The sequence below is a fragment of the Mobula birostris genome, chromosome 10 (assembly GCF_030028105.1).
Source record: "Mobula birostris isolate sMobBir1 chromosome 10, sMobBir1.hap1, whole genome shotgun sequence".
Classification (NCBI taxonomy): Eukaryota; Metazoa; Chordata; class Chondrichthyes; order Myliobatiformes; family Myliobatidae; genus Mobula; species Mobula birostris.
In genome coordinates, this window is record NC_092379.1 from 55,420,820 (window position 1) to 55,443,957 (window position 23,138).

Here is a 23,138-nt window from a genome sequence, read left to right on the forward strand (position 1 = left end):
GAAGATACAGACAGCAAGAGGAATTGAACCCACGCCACTGGTACTGTAAAGCATTTTGCTAAACATTATGCTACTGTTCTAGATCACCAGAATGCTGTTCTATTTCCACAAATAGCCAGTCCTTGTGTCCTGCTGGCTTCAAACCCTGTAGAAAGGCATCTCTGCACTGTGTTTGCCTTTAGACCTCAGTACTCAGGAAGACAACTATCACCATTTTTTGCAAGGTAGCTTGAAATGGACAATATTATTTTACTGACAGGCATATCCCAACAATAAAAAATAAACCACATCAGCAAGTTTCAGAAAGGTGTTTCAATGTGTTAGCATATAATAGTTCTGTCACAATAGGAGCTTTGTCTGAACAGCAGATATCCCAACAACCTTTATTTTCACACACTCTTGAGTAAATTATTAACTCAGAAGGAAAAGAAAATCACAACAAATACAGAAATAATATCCAAAACAGAATTAAAGTCAATTTATTCAAAGAAACTAATGTTTATACAAAGGTGGCAATACAGGTAAAGATTAATTGTATGTCCAGCTTTTCTAGGAAACTCACAGGAACTAGAGTAGGTTGTTGAGCATGTCTTGAGAACATGCTTATTCTACAATGTACTTCCATTCCCATCTTTTCCTGGCATTCCTTAATACAGAATCCATCAATCTTGATTTTAAAATAATCTTGGTGACCTGCCATTCAGACAATTGAAACTGTTTGGTGAAGGTTTCCCAAACTTGTTTGGAAATAATTTTGTTCATCTTACTGTCCCCTTAAATCCAACTGTAAAGTAACTTAGAAGTTCAGTCAGGACTCCCTTTAACCTTCTAAAACCTAGGGAATAGAACTGTAACAACCACACACCAAGTCTTGGATATCCTTCAAACCAAATATTTCACAATGTTCTTATTATTCCTTTTTAAATATTAAAATAAACTTTATTCATAATAAACAAAACACTTACAAAGCCTTTTCATTCATTACATTCAAAGTCAGTGCTTTCAGTACTGTTCTATTGCATTCCCGCACATCAAATGCCCTGCTGCCAGTCATGCGGCCCCCTGGGGTGCTAACTACTACAATAACTGAGGGGCTTCTTCACCCATTCTGGCCCCTCCCTCTCCAATAGCAGAAGAACCCTATACTGTGGACCTTCCCCACCGAGCCATAGCAGTGGCTGCACCGAGCTCCGCTGTGCCCCGCAACACGTTCCCCGCAGCCTGGAATGCTGGAACTGTTGGAATGTACTAGTTGGTAGCATTCCTCCCCGGACATCTCGATGCGCTGGCAGACCAATAATATTTGGGTGGACCAACGGGCAACTTTCACTGAGTGGATAACCTGCCGCAACACCTGATGTTGCCCTCCAAGTATGTCCGTGGGAACAGCTGGTAGATCAGAGAGCCCTTTGTCAAGCTGCTGCTCTGGATGAATCACGGCATAGGCCTCTTTCTCCACACCTCCTTCACAAATCCACAGTCTGCGGAGGTGAGCTGAGGGCTCTTCCCCACTGCAGTCATCCCGTGGTGCGAGTGATGCTCCAGTCATGCAGGTAAGATCTGACACTGGGAGGGCTCCTCTCATCGCCAGCCAGGAATCGTCTTGGTTCCTGTAGGTGAGGTCTGGCGATGAGGCATTCTGCCAGAGAGTCTGAACAGTCTCCTGCAATGTCTGCAGGGTTTTCCATGCTAACCACGACCCGACAAACTTGTGGTAAAATGTGTTGTTCTGGAAAAACTTTTCCGGGAAGGACAGGAAGTGTAGTTTATTATCCTACGGGCTAAAACAGGGTTAACTCACACGCATTAAAATACTTGGACAATAGATTTGTCCTCACTGGCCTAATTTATCAGAAACACTTTATAATTAACGTGTCTGTTTACACCACTCACAAAGTTTCCGTTTACACCAGAAAACTTTTCACTGTTCTCCTCTCATCTTTCTGAGATACTCAGCTGAATGCAATAATTCACGCAAAAAATGGGTGCCTGAGTGAAAGAATTTTAAAAAAATTGATGAGAGTAGACAATATTCTCACTTACTTCGTTTATAATTCTGCGATTAATACTAATCCCTTGGTTAACGTCAGCACACCCTTGTAAACACTGGAAATTCCCCAGGGTCACGGTGTGAAAGATTATCCTCTGACGCACACCTCCCGAACACGCAATCACAGGTGTCCACATTCCTATCCAGCAGCAGAAATAGAATGCAATAGTGAGTTCCCTCCTCAGGACTTGCTGGGTCCTTAGGAAAACCACAGGCAGTGCTGTTGCTTTTAAGAAGACATCCTCGCGATACATGGAACGCAAACACACAGCCCCAGTACAGCCGCCGCAGCAGCAGTGACCCGAGATTTCTTCTGATACTTTATCGCTGTTTTAACATGGTCTGAGGACTGTGCAATATAGTCAATAGTGTGCTGTACATTGTATTCAATGCTGTTTACAATCTCCTGTTGCTCAGTTACCAATACCTCAAACTGGAGGAAGAGTTCGTGAAGTTCAGCAATCTGCGACTCAAGGTCCAATAGCTGTTTGTGGCGCTCCTGGGCTTGAGCTAAGTGCTCCTTGGCTTTGAGGATTTCCAGATCCTGGCCAACAATTCGTGGAGCAGAAAGGTTCTTCACAAAACTATCAACGTCTTCGTCCTGCAGTTTCACGCCAGCCAGCTGAGTTTGCCGAACAATTTGCTGTTTCAACTTGCCGACGTATTCGGTCTCTTTTGTGTAGTGCGAAGTTAGGATCTGCTGATAGCGAGTTACCAGCGCGTTATACTGATGCTGGCGAATCCTGTACTCAACCGAGTAAGGCACCTCTTGCCTTTTCCGAAAAACTACATCCTTCATGTTATCCAGCTGCGACTGAATGACCTTGGCCTCATTGGTGAACTGGCATTTGGCATCTTTTAGAGTTTTCTTTTTGTTGTAGATATTCTCATGTGCAGTTCCACATAACACCTCTTCTTGCTTCTTTTGAATAGCATGAACTAAATCTTCCAATTTGTTGAGGTTTGAGGAAATGGCTGAAATATCTTCAAAGAAACCATCCAGCCTGTTGCATTCTGTCCCCGCAAACACTGGGTTGTCGATTCCATCTATACTCTCCGTGAAGTTGTCCTCTGCCGCTTCCTTTAACTCGTCCAATCTGTCCTTCATTGTAAGTGCTTGAGCCTTGCTCCAAACGTTTCCGATCAATTAATAAACCTCCGGAAATAAATGCTGCGCTTTCTATAGCCAGTACTTTTTGTATCGGTGCCAAATATTCGTGGTTGAGACAACTCCCATAGTTTATCTTTGTCACATGATATAACCACATGTACTGTGCTCAGTATCTCCAGAGGTCAGGAAACCTAACGAGCGTCACCTCTCAGTTGCTGCAATATCTGAATAAGATTAGAATAAGGCCATAAGGCATAGGAGCAGAATTAGGCCATTCAGCCCATCGAGTCTGCTCCATCATTCCATCATGGCTGATCCCAGACCCAAGACATCTGCCTTCTCACCATATCCTTTGATGCCATGACCAATCAGGAAACTATCAACTTCCACTTTAAATATACCCACGGACTTGGCCTCCACCGCAGTCTGTGGTCGCACTCTTTGACTAAAAAAGTCCTCCTTACCTCTGTTCTAAAGGGTCCCCTCTCAAATTTTTATGCTGTGCCCTCTAGTTCTGCATAACCCCATCAGAGGAAACATCCTTTCCACATCCACTTTATCTAGTCATTTCAACATTCAGTAGGTTTCAATGAGGTCCCCTTGCATTCTAAATTCCAGTGAGTACAGGCCCAAAACAGCAAAACACTCCTCATATGTTAACCCCCTTCGTACCTGGAATCATCCTCATGAACTTCCTCTGGACTCTCTCCATTGACAACACATCCTTTCTGAGATATGGGGCCCAAAACTGTTGACAATACTCCAAGTGCAGCCTGACTAGTGTTTTATAAAGCCTCAGCATTATCTCCTTGCTTTCATATTCTATTCCCCTTGAAATTAATGCCAATGTTGCATTTGCCTTCTTTACCACAAACTCAATCTGTAAATTAACCTTCTGGGAGTCTTGCACGTGGACCTTTTCACCTCTGATGTTTGAATTTTCTCCCCATTTAGATAATAGTCTGCACTATTTTTCCTTTTATCAAAATACTGTATTCCATCTGCCATTTTAATTGCCTCCTGCTGAAATTGCATTACCTCAGCACTACCTACACCTGCACATGTCTTTGTATCATCCGCAAACTTTGCCACAAAGGCATCAATTCTTTTATCTTAATCATTTACAATCAATGTAAAAAGTAGTGGTCCCAGTACTGATCGCTAAGGAAAACCACTAGTCACCTGCAGCCAATCAGAAAAGGCCCTCTTTATTCCTATTCACTGTCTCCTGCCTGCCTGTCAGTCATTCAGCTATCCATGCCAGTATCTTTCCTGTAATGCCATAAGATTTTATCTTAAGTAGCCTCATGTGTGGCACTTTATTGTCACTAAATGTCTTCTGCTAATTCAAGTAAATGACATCCACTGCCTTGCCTTTGTCCACCTGCTTGAAGAACAGAGAAGAACATCCTTGAAGAACTCTAACAGATTTAGAAACATAGAAACTTGAGGGATCCGGTGACGTCATCATCCAGAATGGCAGCTTAAATCAACAGCTCCTCCAGAAAAATGCATATTTTGCCCTGTTAATCCATCAAGTATAAGATCTTCCGAAAATATCTGAATTGATAAGGGGGGCAAGAATGGGGAAAAAGAATGGAGATAAAAAAAAGCATCACTGCAGAGCCTATGGGAGAGGTGCAACACGCGGCTCTCCTACACGTGCACGTGGTGGTGAAGCTGACGCTGGGCCTCATTCAGGCGAAGTGGCAAATATGATAAGGATTTTGGAAGAGATAAGGGAAGTCCAAAAAAATATAAAACAGTAACTCAATGATATCAAGTCTGAGCTCGCCAACATCAATCAGAAAATAACGGTGGCAGAGACTCGAATTGAGAAGGTGGAAGATCGTGTGCAAAACGTGGAATGGATATGAAGTAAGACAATATAAATATTAAATCAACAGGAAAGTAAATAGCTTGACCAGGAGGGAAGATCGCGACGGAAAAATATCAGGATTTATAATGTTCCCGAAGGAGCAGAGGGATTGTCGATGACGGAGTTTGTAGTAAAGTTACTGCAGGAAGCACCGGACGCAGTATATCACCCCCGTCGACTCACAGGTGAAGTGTTGCCTCACCTGGAAGGACTGTCTGGGGCCCTGAATGGTGGTAAGGGAGGAAGTGTAAGGGCATGTGTAGGTGAGGGAGGAAGTGCCCTTACCACCATTCAGGGCCCCAGACAGTCCTTCCAAGTGAGGCGACACTTCACCTGTGAGTTGGCTAGGGTGATATACTGCGTCCGGTGCTCCTGATGTGGTCTTCTATATATTGGCGAGACCCGATGCAGACTGGGAGATCGATTTGCTGAACACTTACGCTCTGTCCACCAGAGAAAGCAGGATCTCCCAGTGGCCACACATTTTAATTCCACATCCCATTCCCATTCTGACATGTCTAACCACGGCCAGCTCTACTGTAAAGATGAAGCCACACTCAGGTTGGAGGAACAACACCTTATATTCCATCTGGGTAGCCTCCAACCTGTTGGCATGAACATTGACTTCTCTAACTTCCGCTAATGCCCCACCTCCCCCTTGTACCCCATCCGTTATTTATTTATATACACACATTCTTTCTCTCTCTCTCCTTTTTCTCCCTCTGTCCCTCTGACTATACCCCTTGCCCATCCTCTGGGTTTCCCCCCTCTGCTTTTCCTTCTCCCTGAGCCTCCTGTCCCATGATCCTCTCACATCCCTTTTGCCAATCACCTGTCCAGCTCTTGGCTCCATCCCTCCCCCTCCTGTCTTCTCCTATCATTTTGGATGTCCCCCTCCCCCTCCCACTTTCAAATCTCTTACTAGCTCTTCCTTCAGTTAGTCCTGACGAAGGCTCTCAGCCTGAAACGTTGACTGTACCTCTTCCTAGAGATGCTGCCTGGCCTGCTGCGTTCACCAGCAACTTTGATGTGTGTTGCATAGATTTTTTTACTTACTTTTATAGGTACTGCAGCAGGGGCCCTCAACTCACAGGTAGGAGGGGCTATCCCCCACGGCTAGACGTTTCCTCTAGCTCATCCAGGGTCATCTAGAGACCCCAGCCTTGGAATCACACCTTCGTTAGCTTTTTTTTATTATTCGCATTTCTCATTTCTTATTTGTTCAGGGATTAGATCAAGTAAGTTAATGTTCTGTAAACTTCAATGATATACTAACAGATAAATACACATGGCTAAGGACAAAGTAAAATTCATTTCTTTTAATGTCAATGGGCTGTTAAATCCAATCAAACGAAGTAAAATTCTATCAAAAATGAAAAAAAAAACAAGCCCATGTAGTATATTTACAGGAAACTCACTTAAGTGATAATGAGCATGCAAAATTAAAGAGAATGGGCTTCACTAATTTGTTTTTCTCCTCATATAAATCAAGACATAGAAGAGGAGTTGCTATTCTCATCTCAAGCAAGCTAAATTTTGAAAAAGTATTCGAAATGAGAGGTAAGGAGGGCAAATATATTCTAGTCAGGGGGAATATAGATGGAAATCCAGTTACTTTATTGAATATATAGGCACCCCCAAGAAGTGATATTAGTTTCTTTCAGAAAATTACTAATGTTATGTTAACAGAAATAGGAGGTCTCTTGATATGAGCAAGGGAGATGAGGCTGAGTACAGGGCTACGGTAGGAAACTTTGTCACATGGTGTGAGCAGACTTATCTGCAGCTTAATGTGAAAAAGACTAAGGAGCTGGTGGTAGACCTGAGTATAGCTAAGGCACCGGTGACCCCTGCTTCCATCCAGGGGGTCAGTGTGGACATGGTGGAGGATTACAAATACCTGAATAAACTGGACTGGTCAAATAACACTGAGGCTTGTCTACAAGAAGGGTCAGAGCCGTCTCTATTTCCTGAGGAGACTGAGGTCCTTTAACATCTGTCGGATGATGCTGAGGATGTTCTACAAGTCTGTGGTGGCCAGTGCGATCATGTTTGCTGTTGTGTGCTGGGGCAGCAGGCTGAGGGTAGCAGACACCAACAGAATCAGCAAACTCATTCGTAAGGCCAGTGACGTTATGGGGATGGAACTGGACTCTCTGACAGTGGTGACTGAAAAGAGGATGCTGTCCAAGTTGCATGCCATCTTGGACAATGTCTCCCATCCACTACATAACGTACTGGTTGGACACAGAAGTACATTCAGCCAGAGACTCATTCCACCGAGATGCAACACAGAGCATCATAGGAAGTCATTCCTGCCTGTGGCCATCAAACTTTACAACTCCTCCCTTGGAGAGTCAGACACCCTGAGCCAATAGGCCGGTCCTGGACTTATTTCCTGACATAATTTACATATTAATATTTAATTATTTATGGTTTTATTACTATTTAATTATTTATGGTGCAACTGTAATGAAAACCAATTTCCCTCGGGATCAATAAAGTATAACTATGACTATGTAGGGAGACTTAAATTTACAATTACTATCAAAGTTAGACTCTTCCAATAGAAAATCTTATGAAACAAAGTCCTTACTTAGAAAGTTAACACTCTTTTTGAGGATGTTGGTCTAATTGATATATGAAGGGATCTTTTCTCCGATAGAAGAGATTGCACTCATTCTGCCCCCCATTCCATATATACATGAATAGACTATTTCATAACATTTGGAAAAGATAAAGACAAAATAAACACCTGTGGAATTGGGACAATAGATGTAAGTGACCATGCACCTATATATTTATCTGTTGATTTTGACCTACAACCAAAAAATACTATTTGGAAACTAAATTCAAGTCTACTCAATGATTCCTATTTTAAGGAACAAATTAAAAAAGAAATTGGTCTTTACTTAGAATTCAATGATAATGGAGAGGTTTCACCTCCCATTCTATGGGATACTATGAAGGCTGTCTTAAGAGGGAAAATTATAGTGATATCTTCATATAAGAAAAAAATAAGGAATAAAACATTAGAGGAATTACAAAATAAGCTGAAGGAACTAGAAAAAATACAAATTGAGTTTGGCACAGGATACACTAGAGGAAATTTTAAAAATTAGGAATGAAATTAATAGTTTGGCTACACAAGAATTTAGTCAAATTTAATGTTTCTGAAACAGAGACACTATGAAAGTGGATCTAAATCTATGAAAATACTGTCGTGGAAACTGAAAAAAAAATAGCAGAAAATACAATTCATAGAATAAGGGATCCAAGAACAAAAGTGATAAAAAATAAGCTAAGTGAAATTCAAGAAGCTTTTGAAATGTTTTACAAAACTCTCTATTCCAAAGCTCCAGGGGGAAGCATAGTCCAGATTGACACCTTCCTGAATCCACTTTAAGCAAAGAACAAAATAGAACGATGACTGCTGACATAACTGAAGCTGAACTAAGAACTGCAATAGTAGGCTTAAATTAAGGAAGTCACCAGAATCAGATGGATGTACGGCACAGTAGTATAAGGAATTTAGAAATGAGTCAGTTCCTGTTTTGCTCCCCACACTGAACTGGGTTCTAAGAAAGGCGCAAATGCCTCCCAGCTGGAAGGAGGCAATAATCTCAGCTATACCGAAAGAAGGCAAGGATAAAATGGAATGTGGGTCATTTAGACCAATATCTGTTCTTAATGTGGATTATAGATTATTTACCTCCATCATGGCCAAACGATTGGAAGAGTTTCTACCCACACTGATACATAATGATCAGACAGGTTTTATACAACAACGCCAAACACAAGATATATACAAAGGACACTTCACATTATGGATCATATTTTAAAAAATGAAATTGAAGCAATAATGATAAGCATGGACACTGACAAGGCATTTGATTCAGTTAATTGTAATTTTCTTTACAGAGTTTTACGTAGATTTGGTCTACATGACACAATTATTAAAACAATACAGGCACTATATGACAATCCTATTGCTAGGTTTAAAATCGATGGATATTTGTCAAATAGTTTTACCCTCGAAAGGGGTACAAGACAGGGTTGTGCATAATCACCGCTACTCTTCGCATTATATCTGGAACCATTAGCTCAACACATCAGACAAATTGAAGATATCAGGGGAATTACTATTAAAGGGACAGAACATAAAATGGCCTGTTACGCAGATGACATTTTGATCTATCTGGGGCAACCAACATACTCTTTACCTAAACTGATGCAATTCTTTGAACAATATGGCCAATTATCAGGATACAAGATCAACATAGATAAAACCGAACTACTTTCTTATAACTATAGCCCACCAAGAGAAATTGAAAGTAGATATCCTTGGGCATGGCAAACAGAGTCTGTCAAATATTTGGGCATCATTATGCCAAAAGATTTGGCGAAATTATCGACCTATATATAAAAAAATTAAGGAAGGTATAGCAAAATTGAATCTAATTCCTTTTCGGTCTCAGTTCAAGGATTGAATCTATTAAAATGAATGTACTGCCCAGCCTACTATATCGCTTTCAGACCCTACCATCAGAGATTAACCAAAATCAATTCAATGAATGAAACAAGATGGTATCAAGATATATATGGCAAGGTAAAAGGCCTAGAATTTGTCTCAAAACTTTGCAATTAGCCAAGGAAAAGGGGGGATGGGGCCTACCTTCTCTTAGAGATTATTATTTTGCAGCACAGTTGAGAGCTGTGATATGCTGGTGCAATCCATCATATGACACTCAATCGAAAAATTGAGGAGAGGAGATTTCCATCCTCATACAGGCAATTTTGGCTGATAACAACCTACAAAGTTACATAAATACTATTGATAACCCATGGGTGAAATGGACTCTTAAAATATGGAAAACTATTATAAAAGAATATAAACTAGAGAGAGACATTGCAATTCTTAAATGGTGTGCATTTGACTCGAATTTTACACCAAACAAACTGGATGCTAGATTTAAGGTCTGGACAGCTAAAGGAATAACAGCTACTTTTTTAGATTATGAGGACACTCAGTCCTCGTTTATTGTCATTTAGAAATGCATGCATGCATTAAGAAATGATACAACGTTCCTCTAGAGTGATATCACAAAAAAAAACAGGACAAACCAAAGACTACCACTGCAAGACCACATAATTATAACATATAGTTACAGGAGTGCAAAGCATAATTTGATAAAGAACAGACCATGGGAATGGTAAAAAAAAATCTCAGAGTTCCGATCAATTCCCAACAGTCCCTGATAGCAGGCAGCAGAAGGGAGAAACTCTCTCTGCCATAAACCTCCAGGCAGCGATATTGGAAGCACCCAACCCCAGCCAATTCTGAGTCCGTCCGAAAACTTCGAGCCTCCGACACCGAGCACTGAGCACCATCTCTGCCGAGCGCTTTGACTCCGTCCCGGCCGCCGAGCAACAAGCAAAGCCAAGGATTCGGGGCCTTCCCCTCTGGAGATTCAGAATCACACAGTAACAGCAGCAGTGAAAAAGGCATTTCAGAAGTTTCTCCAGCTGTTCTTCTGTTCTCTCACGTCTGCCTCCATCAAATCAGAATTGTGCACGGCACCATACTTGACAGATTACAGATATCAATATAATTTGCAATAAAATGAAAGAAGGAACACTGTTCAGTTTTGAAGTGCTCAAAGAGAATCACTTATTAGAAAAACAAGACTTTTATCGATATTTACAGATGTGACTATATTAATAGGACGGTTAAAACTGTAACCAAGGCAAGTACATGTTTGATAGAGCTATTTAGAAAAGCATATAATTCAGACAACGGTAGTAGAATAATTTCAAGCATGTATAAGGGTTTGTCAAATTTTAAAACACATTCGACTTCGTACATTAAAACAATATGGGAGAAGGAAGGAAGGATAATAATACCTGAGGAAGAATGGAAGTGTGCCAGTTCACAGAAATGGAGGGAGTTCAGGTGGAAAAACTTGATAAGATATTTTATTACACCCTTTCAGAAATCCCATTATGATAGTAGCCTCCCTGTTTGTTGGAGAAATTGTGGAAAATCAAAATGCAAACCATTATCATATTTTCTGGGAATGCCCCGTTATCAAAGACTATTGGAGTGGGATACACAATGCCCTACAAGACATTGTTAAATGTGAAATACCCTTAGAAACTAAGACCATATATTTTGGGTACAGTATATACCTCAAGAATGGTTGAAAAGAGATAAATATTTAATGAATATCCTGCTGGTAACTGGTAAAAAGGCCCTTACCAGGAAATGGTTATCACAGGAGAGCCCAACTTTAAATGTATGGATGGAAATTACAATGGACATTTACAAAATGGAGAAGATAACAGCAGAAGTTGGAACAATTTGATTCATACTGGGAAAAATGGTTTAACTACATAACAGCTCATAGGCCTGATTTTATTCTCACAAGTCAATGAATATGTTGTAAAAAAATCACTCCCTACTTTGTACATAGTTTTCTCCTTTTGATTGTTCTTTCTTTCTTCTCTTTTCTATTAGTGTATACCTCAGATAAATATTATGTGGAGATTTGTGACAAATATGACTATATGATATATATGTACAGTATCTGAAATACATCTTATGGAATGTCTTGTTTGATGATGGACTTAAATAAAAATAAATTACAAAAAAAAACATAGAATCTTAGAAAACCTACAGGATAATAGGAGCATTATGAATCAGAGCAATAGGAGTTGGGATGTAATGTTGAAATTGTACAAGGCATTGGTAAGGCCAAATCTGGAGTATTGTGTACAATTCTGGTCACCAAATTACAGGAAAGATGTCAACAAAATAGAGAGAGTACAGAGAAGATTTACTAGAATGTTACCTGGGTTTCATCACCTAAGTTACAGAGAAAGATTGAACAAGTTGGGTCTTTATTCTTTGGAGCGTAGAAGGTTGAGGGGGGACTTAATAGAGGTATTTAAAATTATGAGGGGGATAGATAGAGTTGACGTGGATAGGCTTTTTCCATTGAGAGTGGGGGAGATTCAAACAAGAGGACATGAGTTGAGAGTTAAAGGGCAAAAGTTTAGGGGTAATATGAGGGGGATCTTCTTTACTCAGAGGGTGGTAGCTGTGTGGAACGAGCTTCCAGCAGAAGTGGTTGAGGCAGGTTCGATATTCTCATTTAAAGTTAAATTGGATAGTTATATGGACAGGAAAGGAATGGAGGGTTATGGGCTGAGTGCAGGTCGGTGGGACTAGGTGAGAGTAAGAGTTCAGCATGGACTAGAAGGGCTGAGATGGCCTGTTTCCGTGCTGTAATTGTTATATGGTTATAATAGAGACCCTTCAGCCCACAATGCTGTGCTGAACATGTACTTACTTTAGAAATTACCCCAGGGTTACCCATAGCCCTTTATTTTTCTAAGCTCCATGTACCTATCCAGGAGTCTCTCTAAAGACCCTATCATTGCTGCCTCCACCACCATCGCCGGCAACCCATTCCACGCTCTCACCACTCTCTGTGTAAAAAACTTACCCGACATCTCCTCTGTACCTACTTCCAAGCACCTTAAAACTATGCCCTCTCATGTTAGCCATTTTAGCCCTGGGAAAAAGCCTTTGACTATCCACACAATCAATACCTCTCATCATCTTATACAGCTCTGTCAGGTCACCACTCATCCTCTGCCATTCCAAGGAGAAAAGGCTGAGTTCACTCAACCTATTCTCATAAGGCATGCTTCCCAATCCAGGCAACATCCTTGCAAATCTTCTCTGCACTCTTTCTATAGTTTCCACATCCTTCCTGTGGTGAGGTGATCAGAACTGAGCACAGTACTCCAAGTGGGGTCTGACCAGGGTCCTACATAGCTGCAACATTACCTCTCGGTGTTTAAACTCAATCCCATGGTTGATGAAGGCCAACGTATGCCTTCTTAACCACAGAGTCAACCTGTGCAGCAGCTTTGAGTGTCCTATAGACTTGGACCCCAAGATCCCTCTGATCCTCAACACTGCCAAGTATCTTACCCTCAATACTATATTTTGCCATCATATTTGACCTACCAAATGAACCACCTCACACTTATCTGGGTTGAACACCACCTGCCATTCCCAGCCTAGTTTTGCATCCTTTTGATGTCCCGCTGTAACCTCTAACAGCCCTCTACACTATCCACAACACTGCCAACCTTTGTGTCATCAGCAAATTTACTAACCCATCCTTCCACTTCCTCATCTAGGTCATCTATAAAAATCACAAAGGGAAGAGGTCCCAGAACAGATCCCTGAGGATTTGTCAGGCAAGATTTCCATTTATAGAAACCATGCTGACTTTGACTTATTTTATCATTAGTCTCCAAGTACCTTGAAACCTCATCCTTAATAATAGACTCCAACACTTTCCCAACCACTGAGGTCAGGCTAACTGGCCCATAATTTCCTTTCTTTTGCCTTCCTCCCTTTTTAAAGAGTGGAGTGACATTTGCAATCTTCCAGTCCTCTGGGACCATATCAGAATCAACTGATTCTTGAAAGATAATGACCAATGCATCCATTATCTCTTCAACAATCTGTCTCAGGACTCTGGGATGTAGTCCTTCTGGTCCAGGTTATTTATTCACCTCAAAACCTTTGAGCTTGCTTAGCACCTTTTCCTTTGTAATAGCAATGGTAGTCTCTCCTGATCCCTGACACTGATGGATCTCATCATTAGATTAGATTAGATTCAACTTTATTGTCATTGTGCCGAGTACAGATACAAAGCCAATGAAATGCATTTAGCATCTGACCAGAAGCAAAGAATAGTGTTATTTACAAAATAACTGTGAATAAAAAAAGTGCTACAGCACACAAATATGTACTGAGACAGTACAATATGGATGCAATACTGCTTAGCGCTGTGATGAAAGGTTCAGCAGTGTCACAGCCTCAGGGAAGAAGCTCTTCCTGTGCATGCTGGTGCGGGAGTGGAGGCTCCTGTAGCGCCTACCGGATGGGAGGAGAGTAAAAAGTTAGAGTGAGATGCATCCCTGATAATGCTTTTCACCCTGCCCAGGCAGCGTTTATGGTAGATGTTCTCAATGGTGAGCAATTGGGTGTCGATAATCTGCTGGGCAGTTTTCACCACACTGTCCTGTGATTAGGCTAGGGTTACACTTGGGGTTACTGGGGGGTGCAGCTCGAAGGTCTGGGAAGGCCTGTTCCACACTGTATCTTCATACATACATACGTATACACACACACACACACATACATATATACATAAATACTGGGCGACTTCAAACATATGAAAGTAGATAAATCTCTGGGGCCTGATTAAGTATATTCAAAGACTGTCTGCAAAGGTAGAAAAGAAATTGTATAAGATATGGCTGAGATAGATGCATCATTGTGAAGTGTCAGAAGACTGGAGGGGAGATAATATTGTAAGTTTATTTGGGAAAAGCTACAAGAAAAAACTTGGAAGCTGTAGGCCAGTAAGACTAATGTCTGTGGTAGGTAAGTTGGTAGGTAGGTAGAGGGGATTCTGAGGAATCTATATACTACTAAAACTCTCATGCTGTGTCTGTCTGTTTGTAACCTCCAATTAGCGCAAACGGTGCATTACAGCGGCATTTTTTTGGCTAAATCGAATTAAAATGCGCTAACTTACAGAATGCAGGCAAAGTTCAGGGTTATATATTCGCACAGATTTGCTCATTCGGCAAAAATCAACAGGCTGGCTTTCACCCGAGACCCGATCTGCCATCATGGAAATCGGGACGCGACAGGCCGACGCATGCGCACGGTCAGCCTCAGCAGCGACACCTACCGGAGCAAAAGGGCAGGGCAGCTCTATTTCGAGGGGTCACATTCTGCTAATCACCATCAGCATGTGCAGGATTGGGACAGATCTAGCTGCCACCCATCAATAAGAGATAATTAAATCTTATTGTAATGACGTACTTTGAGACATCCATGAAATCCTTTGCTACAGTCAAAGGACAGCAGTGACTATATCACGTCCATTTAGGAGAGGGCCAACCACATCATCAAGAATAATCAGCATCCTTTGGTGTTAGTGCTTCGTATCTTCTTTCCAGCATTAGGGTAAACATAAATTGGTCAGCCTAATTATGCCACGGGAAGGGGGACATTGTGGTCTAGAGTTGACGCCAAACGTCATCGGGAAGCGGCAAGGAGAGGGAGAGAACAAGAATCGGATGAGGCCAGGGCCGCATGACTCCAGGATCAAAGAGTCAGGACAAAAAAAGATGAGAGAAGAAGAGACAGAGGAAGAGAGGCATGCACGTCTCCAGGATCAGAGACAAAGAACAAACAGCAGAAGAGATGAAGAGACAGGGGCTGAAAGGACTGCATGTCTCCAGAATGACAACAAGAGGCACAAGTGTGGCAGATAAACCAGAAATGATGCCATCAAAAGTATCCTTCGTTAAATGAGGAGGAGCTATGTTTGCTTTGCTATGCATCGTTCTTCTTTAATAAACTGAGGTTTTCTACTTCAGTTTCCACAGTAAAGCGATACCAATAGCATTCAGGAAAACTTAATGTACATTCTGGTCACCCTATTGTCTAGTAAGATATACAAACATTACAAAAACAAAGATAGCTAAACTGGCTCGGTGTGTGGGAGATCATCTCTCATGTATTTGAGGAAGTTTTTTGAAAAAGTAACAAAGAAAGTTGATGAGGGAGGACAGTAGACATGACACATATGGAATTCAGTAAGGATTTGATAAGAATCGATATGGTTATCAACTACAGAATGTTAGATAACATGGGATCCAGGGAGAGCTAGCTTATTGGACAGGCTCGATGGTTGGATGATGTTTTTCAGACTGAAGGTGTGGGACTAGTGAGTTATGTAACTATATATATTGTATATTCTATGTGTGTGTGTGTGTGTGTGTATATATTATATATATATATATATATATATATATATATACACACACTATTGTATATCAATAACCTGTTGCATCTATATCAATGGTGTGAATGGGAATGTAACAGGCATGATTCATAAGTTTACATGGCACTAGAATAGGTGTTGTTAATGGTGAAGGTGCTTATCAGGATTTACGGAGGGGTCTTGATCATCTGGGTAAGTGGGTGAAGGAAAGAAAAATGGAATTTAATGTAGATTAAGTGTGAGGAATTTCATTTTAGAAGACAGGAAGACTTCCAGGGTGAATGGTAGGACCCAAGCATGTTTTGGAGAACAGAGGGTTCTGGAAGGTTAAGTAGATAGTTCACTGAAAATTAAAATTATGAATGACAGGGTAGAAAATGGTAACTTCTGACAATAAAAATTATGAATGGCAGGATAGAGTGTGGTAATTTTAATGTATTTTGATTATAAACTTAGTTTGAAACTTTGAAAATGGCGTTGCAGTTAGACAGGGTGCTATCCTTCATTAGTTAGGGCATTGAGTATAAAAGTTGGGAAGTTACGTTGTGGTTGTACAAGACGTTGGCTAGACCACATTTATGACATTGTGTTCAGTTTTGGTCACCATTAAGCTGGAAAGAGTGCTGGGGAAATTTAGGAGGATGTTGCCAGGACTCGAGGGACTGAGTTATGGACAGAGATATGCAGGTTTGGACCACTTACAGTAAAGCATAGAGGAATGAAGGGTGATCTTTCAGGGGTATGTAAAATCATGTGGGCAGAGATGGGGCGAATGCACTTTTCTCCCGGGTTGGAGAATCAAGCACTGGAGGGCACAGATTAAAGTGATTTAGTAGGAACCTGAGGGAATCTAGAGGGTGTTCAGTATATGGAAAGAGCTGCTCGAGGAAGCAGTTGAGGCAGGGTCAGTAACAATATTTAAAATTTATATGGACAGGTACATGGATAGCAAAGGTCCAAAATAGGAGCTTGTGGACTTTGATATAGACTAGGCCACATTGTGACAACCAAATGCAATAGGCCACTTTGGAGGAGGTGCCCAGGAATAGTCAGATGAAAGTGGCTGGGGTCAGAAAGGGGTGAACAATCCATGTGGAAAGCAGAGAGCAGTGGTGGAAAGACATGACTGCTGGCGAGGGTAACAGTTGACTGGATGCAGAGTCTGCTAGGGTTATGGGAACTAGTTTGAAAGGGACCAAGGGATCTCTAACACTGCTGTCTGGGTTGAGGAAGGGATACTATTTGCCTGACATCAAGATTCATTTAAGAACAGCAACTACAGCAAAAAGAACTCACAACTGAAACTGCTGCAACATCCATCAATAAAAGCTAAAGGTTGTCAAAAGGTTTCAATAGTGAGACAATGAAGATTGTGGCAAGTTCTATTCCAGACATTTACAAACATAAAAACAGTTGTCACTCGGAAATACCGAGAAATAGTGGAATCTTAGTGTACGTGTCCAAAAATGTGTACATGTGTGTGAGAGTGTGAGGGTGAGTGAGTGTGTGTGTGTGTGAATGTGAGTGTGAGAGTGTGAGTATGAGAGTGTGAGTGTGAGTGTGAGTGAGTGAGTGTGTGTGTGAGTGAGTATATATGTGTGTGAGCGTGTGTATATGTGTGTGAGAGTGTGTGTGTGAGTGTATGAGAGTGTGTGAGCATGTGTATATGTGTGTGAGAGTATGTGTATGTGTGTGTGAGGTGTGAGTGAGTGTATATGTGTGTGTGAGAGTATGTGTACGTGTGTGTGTGAGTGTATGTGTGTGAAAGTGTGTGTACGTGTGAGAGTGTGTGTGTGCATGAGTGTGAGTGTGTGTGTGTGTACATGTGTATGAGAGCATGTATATGTGTGTGAGTATGTGTACATGTGTGAGTGTGAGTGTGTGTCTCTGTGCGTGAGTGTGAGTGTGTATCTCTGTGTGTGAGTGTGAGTCCTTGTGTGAGAGTGTGAGTTTATGTCTGTGTGAGAGTGTGATTGTGACTGTGAGAGTGTGAGTGTGTGTCTGTTTGTGAATGTGTGTGTGAGTGAGTGTATATGTGTGTGACAGTATGTGTACATGTGTGTGAGTGTGAGTGTATGTGTGTGCAAGTGTGTGTACATGTGTGTGAGAGTGTGTGAGTTTGTGTATATGTGTGTGAGACTGTGAGTGTGTGTGTGTGAGAGAGTGATTGTGTGTCTGTGAGTGTGAGTGTGTGTGTGAGAGAGAGTGAGTGTGTGTCTGTGAGTGAGAGTGTGTGTCTGTGTGTGAGAGAGTGAGTGTGTGTCTGTGAGTGTGTGTCTGTGAGTGAGAGTGTGAGTGTGTGTCTGTGTGTGAGAGAGTGAGTGTGTGTCTATGTGTGTAACTGGGTGACCGTCGAATCTTATTCAATATCGTTAAAAGTGTACTTGGGCATCCATCTGGGTAATGCTAGAATAGTTGTCTGTGTCTTTAAGTGGAAACAGTGATGTCATTACGCTGTGACGAGAATACACATAAATTAAGATGTTTGCTGGCCTGGGTTAGCATCAGTGGCATCAGCAGTTGGTCTGCCACCTGTCCTCAGGGGAAGGAGAAATAAGGAACAATGAAGCAGCATCTGGAGATGTGTAATGAAGGGACGGGAGAGAGAGCTGTCTAGAGCGGCTCCCCCTTTGAACCCTGAACTGTTTGAAGTGATGGACAGGCGATACCCTAGCAGGGGGATAAAAAGGGACAGGTTTGCTAAGGCAGCGCACACACGACACCCGAGGTAACGAGACCCTGGAAGCAGTGCGCCTCTCATGAGTCGGTGGGAAGTACCGGACCTTAAACGCACAGGGTGGAAAGGTATGATCAGCGGAACCCGGTGTGTGTCCACCTTCGCTTGGGTGCCGGGTTCACTGCAGAGAATCGACCGCATCTGGAGGAGGGGTCACAGTTGGTGACCTCAGGTGACATCACAAAGGACCCGCCCAAAAGCTGCCTCTGAGCAATATCGCTGGTCTGTTGAGTGGAAGCCGTTTCTGAATGATCAGTCGTTCTCGCTCTCTCTCTCCCCCACGTTGTCCATCGCCATGGCAACAATTACTGCGAACTGAACTAAATCGAACTGGACTTTTGTGTCATTTTGAAATTGGTCATTTACCCCTAGACAACGATAGAGCTTGATTGATGCTGTTATCTTAATTCTGTGCACGTGTGTGTTTATCATTGCTGAACTGTTGCATTTATTATCCTTTCGATTACTGTGTTGCTTGTTTCTTTAATAAAACTTTCTTAGTTCTAGTAATCCAGACTCCAACTGAGTGATCTATTTCTGCTGGTTTGGCAACCCATTTACGGGGTACGTAACATAAGTGGGGTTCTCCTCCGCGATTTCGAATGCTAAATTTGGGACGGAGTAAATTGATTGGGTTAAAATTCCCGAAAGAAAGAAAAGACAAACAGCAGAAATGGAGACTGAGGAATTTATAAAGGCGCCGACGTTGGAGGCATTAGAGGATGCCAGGAAATCGGAATTGGTAGCTGTGGCGAAACGGTTGAATCTTGTTAAGGGGAAGTTGACAATGAGGAGAGAGGAGATACACAGAGCTATTGTAGAGCACTATGTATCTAAAGGTGTGTTTCCCCAAGGCGAGCTGGGGGTGGTGTCTATTGAAAAACCTGCTGGAGACGCGGTACAGGTGCAGCTTGAAAAACTGAGACTCGAGCACGAGTTCCGGGTACGACAGTTGGAGTGAGAAGAGAAGGAGAGAGAGTTAGAAAGGAAAGAGAAAGAGAGAGAGAGAGACAGTTGGAGAGAGAAGAGAAAGAGAGAGAGAGACAGTTGGAGAGAAGAGAAAGAGAGAGAGAGACAGTTGGAGAGAAGAGAAAGAGAGAGAGAGACAGTTGGAGAGAAGAGAAAGAGAGAGAGAGACAGTTGGAGAGAAGAGAAAGAGAGAGAGAGACAGTTGGAGAGAAGAGAAAGAGAGAGAGAGACAGTTGGAGAGAGAAGAGAAAGAGAGAGAGAGACAGTTGGAGAGAGAAGAGAAAGAGAGAGAGAGACAGTTGGAGAGAGAAGAGAAAGAGAGAGAGAGACAGTTGGAGAGAGAAGAGAAAGAGAGAGAGACAGTTGGAGAGAGAAGAGAAAGAGAGAGAGACAGTTGGAGAGAGAAGAGAAAGAGAGAGAGAGACAGTTGGAGAGAGAAGAGAGAGAGAGACAGTTGGAGAGAGAAGAGAAAGAGAGAGAGAGACAGTTGGAGAGAGAAGAGAAAGAGAGAGAGAGACAGTTGGAGAGAGAAGAGAAAGAGAGAGAGAGACAGTTGGAGAGAGAAGAGAAAGAGAGAGAGAGACAGTTGGAGAGAGAAGAGAAAGAGAGAGAGAGACAGTTGGAGAGAGAAGAGAAAGAGAGAGAGAGACAGTTGGAGAGAGAAGAGAAAGAGAGAGAGAGACAGTTGGAGAGAGAAGAGAAAGAGAGAGAGAGACAGTTGGAGAGAGAAGAGAAAGAGAGAGAGAGACAGTTGGAGAGAGAAGAGAAAGAGAGAGAGAGACAGTTGGAGAGAGAAGAGAAAGAGAGAGAGACAGTTGGAGAGAGAAGAGAAAGAGAGAGAGACAGTTGGAGAGAGAAGAGAAAGAGAGAGAGAGACAGTTGGAGAGAGAAGAGAAAGAGAGAGAGAGACAGTTGGAGAGAGAAGAGAAAGAGAGAGAGAGACAGTTGGAGAGAGAAGAGAAAGAGAGAGAGAGACAGTTGGAGAGAGAAGAGAAAGAGAGAGAGAGACAGTTGGAGAGAGAAGAGAAAGAGAGAGAGAGACAGTTGGAGAGAGAAGAGAAAGAGAGAGAGAGACAGTTGGAGAGAGAAGAGAAAGAGAGAGAGAGACAGTTGGAGAGAGAAGAGAAAGAGAGAGAGAGACAGTTGGAGAGAGAAGAGAAAGAGAGAGAGAGACAGTTGGAGAGAGAAGAGAAAGAGAGAGAGAGACAGTTGGAGAGAGAAGAGAAAGAGAGAGAGAGACAGTTGGAGAGAGAAGAGAAAGAGAGAGAGAGACAGTTGGAGAGAGAAGAGAAAGAGAGAGAGAGACAGTTGGAGAGAGAAGAGAAAGAGAGAGAGAGACAGTTGGAGAGAGAAGAGAAAGAGAGAGAGAGACAGTTGGAGAGAGAAGAGAAAGAGAGAGAGACAGTTGGAGAGAGAAGAGAAAGAGAGAGAGAGACAGTTGGAGAGAGAAGAGAAAGAGAGAGAGAGACAGTTGGAGAGAGAAGAGAAAGAGAGAGAGAGACAGTTGGAGAGAGAAGAGAAAGAGAGAGAGAGACAGTTGGAGAGAAGAGAAAGAGAGAGAGAGACAGTTGGAGAGAAGAGAAAGAGAGAGAGAGACAGTTGGAGAGAAGAGAGAGAGAGACAGTTGGAGAGAAGAGAAAGAGAGAGAGAGACAGTTGGAGAGAGAAGAGAAAGAGAGAGAGAGACAGTTGGAGAGAGAAGAGAAAGAGAGAGAGAGACAGTTGGAGAGAGAAGAGAAAGAGAGAGAGAGACAGTTGGAGAGAGAAGAGAAAGAGAGAGAGACAGTTGGAGAGAGAAGAGAAAGAGAGAGAGACAGTTGGAGAGAGAAGAGAAAGAGAGAGAGAGACAGTTGGAGAGAGAAGAGAAAGAGAGAGAGAGACAGTTGGAGAGAGAAGAGAGAGAGAGACAGTTGGAGAGAGAAGAGAGAGAGAGACAGTTGGAGAGAGAAGAGAGAGAGAGACAGTTGGAGAGAGAAGAGAAAGAGAGAGAGAGACAGTTGGAGAGAGAAGAGAAAGAGAGAGAGAGACAGTTGGAGAGAGAAGAGAAAGAGAGAGAGAGACAGTTGGAGAGAGAAGAGAAAGAGAGAGAGAGACAGTTGGAGAGAGAAGAGAAAGAGAGAGAGAGACAGTTGGAGAGAGAAGAGAAAGAGAGAGAGACAGTTGGAGAGAGAAGAGAAAGAGAGAGAGAGACAGTTGGAGAGAGAAGAGAAAGAGAGAGAGAGACAGTTGGAGAGAGAAGAGAAAGAGAGAGAGACAGTTGGAGAGAGAAGAGAAAGAGAGAGAGAGACAGTTGGAGAGAGAAGAGAAAGAGAGAGAGAGACAGTTGGAGAGAGAAGAGAAAGAGAGAGAGAGACAGTTGGAGAGAGAAGAGAAAGAGAGAGAGACAGTTGGAGAGAGAAGAGAAAGAGAGAGAGAGACAGTTGGAGAGAGAAGAGAAAGAGAGAGAGAGACAGTTGGAGAGAGAAGAGAAAGAGAGAGAGAGACAGTTGGAGAGAGAAGAGAAAGAGAGAGAGAGACAGTTGGAGAGAGAAGAGAAAGAGAGAGAGAGACAGTTGGAGAGAGAAGAGAAAGAGAGAGAGAGACAGTTGGAGAGAGAAGAGAAAGAGAGAGAGAGACAGTTGGAGAGAGAAGAGAGAGAGAGACAGTTGGAGAGAGAAGAGAAAGAGAGAGAGAGACAGTTGGAGAGAGAAGAGAAAGAGAGAGAGAGACAGTTGGAGAGAGAAGAGAAAGAGAGAGAGAGACAGTTGGAGAGAGAAGAGAAAGAGAGAGAGAGACAGTTGGAGAGAGAAGAGAAAGAGAGAGAGAGACAGTTGGAGAGAGAAGAGAGAGAGAGACAGTTGGAGAGAGAAGAGAGAGAGAGAGAGAGACAGTTGGAGAGAGAAGAGAGAGAGAGACAGTTGGAGAGAAGAGAGAGAGAGACAGTTGGAGAGAGAAGAGAAAGAGAGAGAGAGACAGTTGCAGCAGTTGGAGAAACAGAGGGAAAGGGAATTCGAGCTGGAGAAGTTAAGGTTAAGGGCAGAGCAGGGGCTCGTGCCGAACCAAGATGGAGGGTTCCGGGCGACCCAGGAGGTTAGGCTGGTTCCCCCATTTGATGATACCGACGTGGATCGGTACTTTCTCCACTTCGAAAAAGTGGCTATAAGTCAGGACTGGCCGAGGGATAAGTGGGTTGTTTTACTTCAGAGTGTACTGAAAGGGAAAGCCCAACAAGCTTACTCAGCTTTGTCTGCGGAAGATGCCCAGAGGTATGAGGTGGTGAAAGAGGCCATCCTCAGGATCTATGAGTTGGTCCCGGAGGCATACCGGCAGAGGTTCCGGAATGCGAGGAAGCAGTGGGACCGCACGTATTTAGAGTTTGCCCGTGAGATGCAGACATATTGTGAGCGTTGGTGCGCCTCGAAGGGGGTAGAGGGGGATTATGACAGACTGCTACAGCTGATCCTGATTGAGCAGTTTAAAGGTTGTGTCCCTGAGGGTATGAGACTCTACCTCGATGAGAAAGGGGCA

The 23,138-nt window shown here is 42.6% G+C and overlaps 1 protein-coding gene and 1 long non-coding RNA gene across 7 annotated transcripts in view; one reads left to right on the forward strand and one right to left on the reverse strand.

Annotated features, from left to right (window-relative positions):
- Window positions 1-3,223, reverse strand: part of LOC140204056 (syntaxin-3-like) — a 131,453-nt gene extending 128,230 nt beyond the window's left edge. For all 6 annotated transcript variants that reach the window (XM_072270313.1, XM_072270309.1, XM_072270308.1 and 3 more), the window contains exon 1: window positions 2,044-3,223. In XM_072270313.1, the coding sequence (XP_072126414.1) occupies window positions 2,280-3,158 (879 nt within the window). In that variant the 5' untranslated portion in view covers window positions 3,159-3,223 and the 3' untranslated portion in view covers window positions 2,044-2,279. The remainder of the gene's footprint in view (window positions 1-2,043) is intronic.
- A 1,736-nt stretch (window positions 3,224-4,959) lies between these two features.
- The window catches only part of LOC140204058 (uncharacterized), a 55,313-nt gene continuing 37,134 nt past the window's right edge, over window positions 4,960-23,138 (forward strand). The window contains exons 1-2 of the long non-coding RNA XR_011887507.1: window positions 4,960-5,039; window positions 6,533-6,600. This is a non-coding gene — a long non-coding RNA (uncharacterized lncRNA). The remainder of the gene's footprint in view (window positions 5,040-6,532; window positions 6,601-23,138) is intronic.